General features: G+C 57.5%; 1 protein-coding gene across 1 annotated transcript in view; it reads right to left on the bottom strand.

Moving 5' to 3' along the window:
* Positions 1-2494, bottom strand: part of CHDH (choline dehydrogenase) — a 92339-nt gene that overhangs the window by 21390 nt on the left and 68455 nt on the right. The window contains 2 exon segments of the mRNA XM_010851934.1: positions 746-875; positions 1823-1974. Of these exon segments, the coding sequence (XP_010850236.1) occupies positions 746-875; positions 1823-1974 (282 nt within the window).

The raw sequence follows: 2494 nt of genomic DNA, 5'->3' as shown, positions 1-2494 counted from the left end.
CCCCCCCCCAGCCACATCTGGCCCTTTTGGATGCTGGCCAGAGCTGCCTGCCCCTGCCCCTCACTCCCCGGGCACCACCTGTAACCACATAGGTGCCTTCCTGCTAAGCAGTCCTCCCCCCAGGCCTGGAGCCAGCACTGCTCAGTGAGCTGCCCCTGGCTGGGGAAGGAGGGAAGCGTCATGCTGAGCCCATCCAAGCTCAAGGGGGCACTGGGCAGTTCACTGCCATGGACCAGCACTTCACAGGCCTCTTACAATAAAGCCTCCAGCCCTCTAGGAGCTTGTAAGACAGGGCAAGAGGGACTGGGCCAGGCCCCCAAAAGCATCAGAAATGGAAGAAATATTAGGCCTGGGAGAACCATCTTAACACGAGAAGCATGTCAGGATGACTGGTGAGTCTTGAGGATGGAAAACACAAAGGCCTGGACCCTCTCCCCAAAGGGCCGCCCTGCTGGCCCGCCTGAGCCTGGCCCCGTGGGCTTTTCCGGCAGATGCTCCCTGCTAGAGGGGCTTCGCTGCTGAGAGGGGCGGGACGGCCGGGGACGGGAGGAAGACAACACGGAGACTTGAGGTTTCCCTGTGGGGATGTTCCAGTGAGAATGGGGGGCTTCAGGCTCCTGGGAAGACAGTGACAGCTCTGAGGAACCCTGACTCCTGTCCCCTCCCCACTCCGTGCTAAGAAAATATAATAAGCAGTTTTATTTAGCAGAGATACCTCTGGGGCGCAGTGGGGAAGGGGGCTCACCAGGAAGGTGGCACACCACCGGGATGCCCAGTTTCCTGAGGTCGTCTGCATTGCCCACACCTGACAGCATGAGCAGCTGCGGAGAGTTGATGGCACCTCCACTCAGAATCACCTCCTTGCTGGCATAAGCCTGGAAGAGGCAGGGGGCCACGCAGGTCATGCTTCCTTTCCAGGAGAGCCCGTCAGCACCCGAGAACATGGCCTTGGCGTGACCACTTAGGGAGCCTACTCAAGCCCCAGGGGGCGGAAGCGGATGCTCAGGGCGCCACTAGGGGAAGGGTAGGTACAGGTACCGGGTGCAGGGTGGGTGTGAGCATAAATATTCTGATATTTTCTGCCACAGCCAGAAAGTAATGATCCTAAAATAAGGACTGTAGTGCTTGAATGAGATAAAGGAAGCAAGCACCCAAACGAGCAGTTTAAAATAAAGCGGTGAGCCAGATCTCCACATGGGATGCAGGACAGTCCTTACACACTGCTAAGTGGAAAACTGCACAGTGCAGAGATACGGAGTGTGATCACAGATACGGTTTTTACCTGAGCTGAAAGTTGCTCAGTCATGTCCGACTCTTTGCGACCCCATGGACTGTAGCCCGCCAGGCTCCTCTGTCCATGGGATTTCCAGGCCGAGAATACTGGAGTGGGTTGCCTTTTCCTACTCTAGGGGATCTTCCTGACCCAGGGATTGAACCCAGGTCTCCTGCATTGCAGGCAGGTTCTTTACCATCTGAGCCACCAGGGAAGCCCAATATGGTTTTTAAAGCCTCTAACATAAACCTATCGATTTCTGGACAACTGTGGAAGGCAGTAGTATACTGAGGTTCAGGAAGGTGCTCACGCCAGAACATCACCGGCCGGTGGCCAGAGTGGGGCTCCCTCCCTTCTCCAGGCCACTGATTCCCGCCAGGCCTGGGGACGGTCTTTCAGGCTGTTGCTATCAGCCGCTCGCTCCTTATCACCATGTTGACAGAGACAAGAACATGACTCCTGCCCACCCACACTGACTGTGACCTCGGGGTCACTGCCCACTCCCTCCTGGCCGAGTGAGCTGCTCAGGCCTAGTGGTAATTCACTCACCCTGTGGCTCTCGCCGTTCTTGAGGTACTCCACACCCACTGCACGGGTGCCTTCAAACAGAACCCTGCTCACAAACGTCTGGGTCTCGGCTGTGAGGTTGGGGCGGCTCAGTGCTGGGTGCAGGTACGCGCAGGCTGTGCTCCAGCGCTTGCCTGCAGGACAGAGCAAGGAGATCAGTCAAGCCCATGCGTGCTCCCTGGGTACCTGTCATACAGGAGGAGGTAGGTAAGGACAGAAGTAAGAGGGAGTTTGCTCTTCCCGTGACTGCAAGCTCTGTCTTCAAAGGAAGACTGGGACCCAGATGGCCTGTGCAACTGAAATCCACATGGACCTGGGGTCCCTGGGTGCAGGTGGGCAGATATCCCTCATCCTTGAGAGGATGGCAGAGGCCAGGAAGGGCTAATGACAGCCCTGGGTCCAACCTGGCTGTGCCTCCGCCCTGCTGCCAGCAAGGCTGGTCACCGCTCTGTGCCTCGGTATGCCCATGTGTAAGGCTCTGAAACCGGAGGCTATGTGGCTGGTGAGCTCTCCATTATCCACATCAAATGGGACCAGAGGATGCCCAAAGTGTCGCCACCTCCGGGTCACTTCTCACTGGCTTTGGGTGGTATCCTGTGGGCTCTCGCCAGTGCAGTCTGTCACATCCTCTCCACCTCAAACCAGCCCCAGTCT

Source organism: Bison bison, unplaced genomic scaffold (genome assembly GCF_000754665.1).
Source record: "Bison bison bison isolate TAMUID 2011002044 unplaced genomic scaffold, Bison_UMD1.0 scf7180017864304, whole genome shotgun sequence".
Classification (NCBI taxonomy): domain Eukaryota; kingdom Metazoa; phylum Chordata; class Mammalia; order Artiodactyla; family Bovidae; genus Bison; species Bison bison.
The sequence above is the reverse complement of the archived record's forward strand: the minus strand, read 5'-3'. Positions and strand labels throughout refer to the sequence as shown.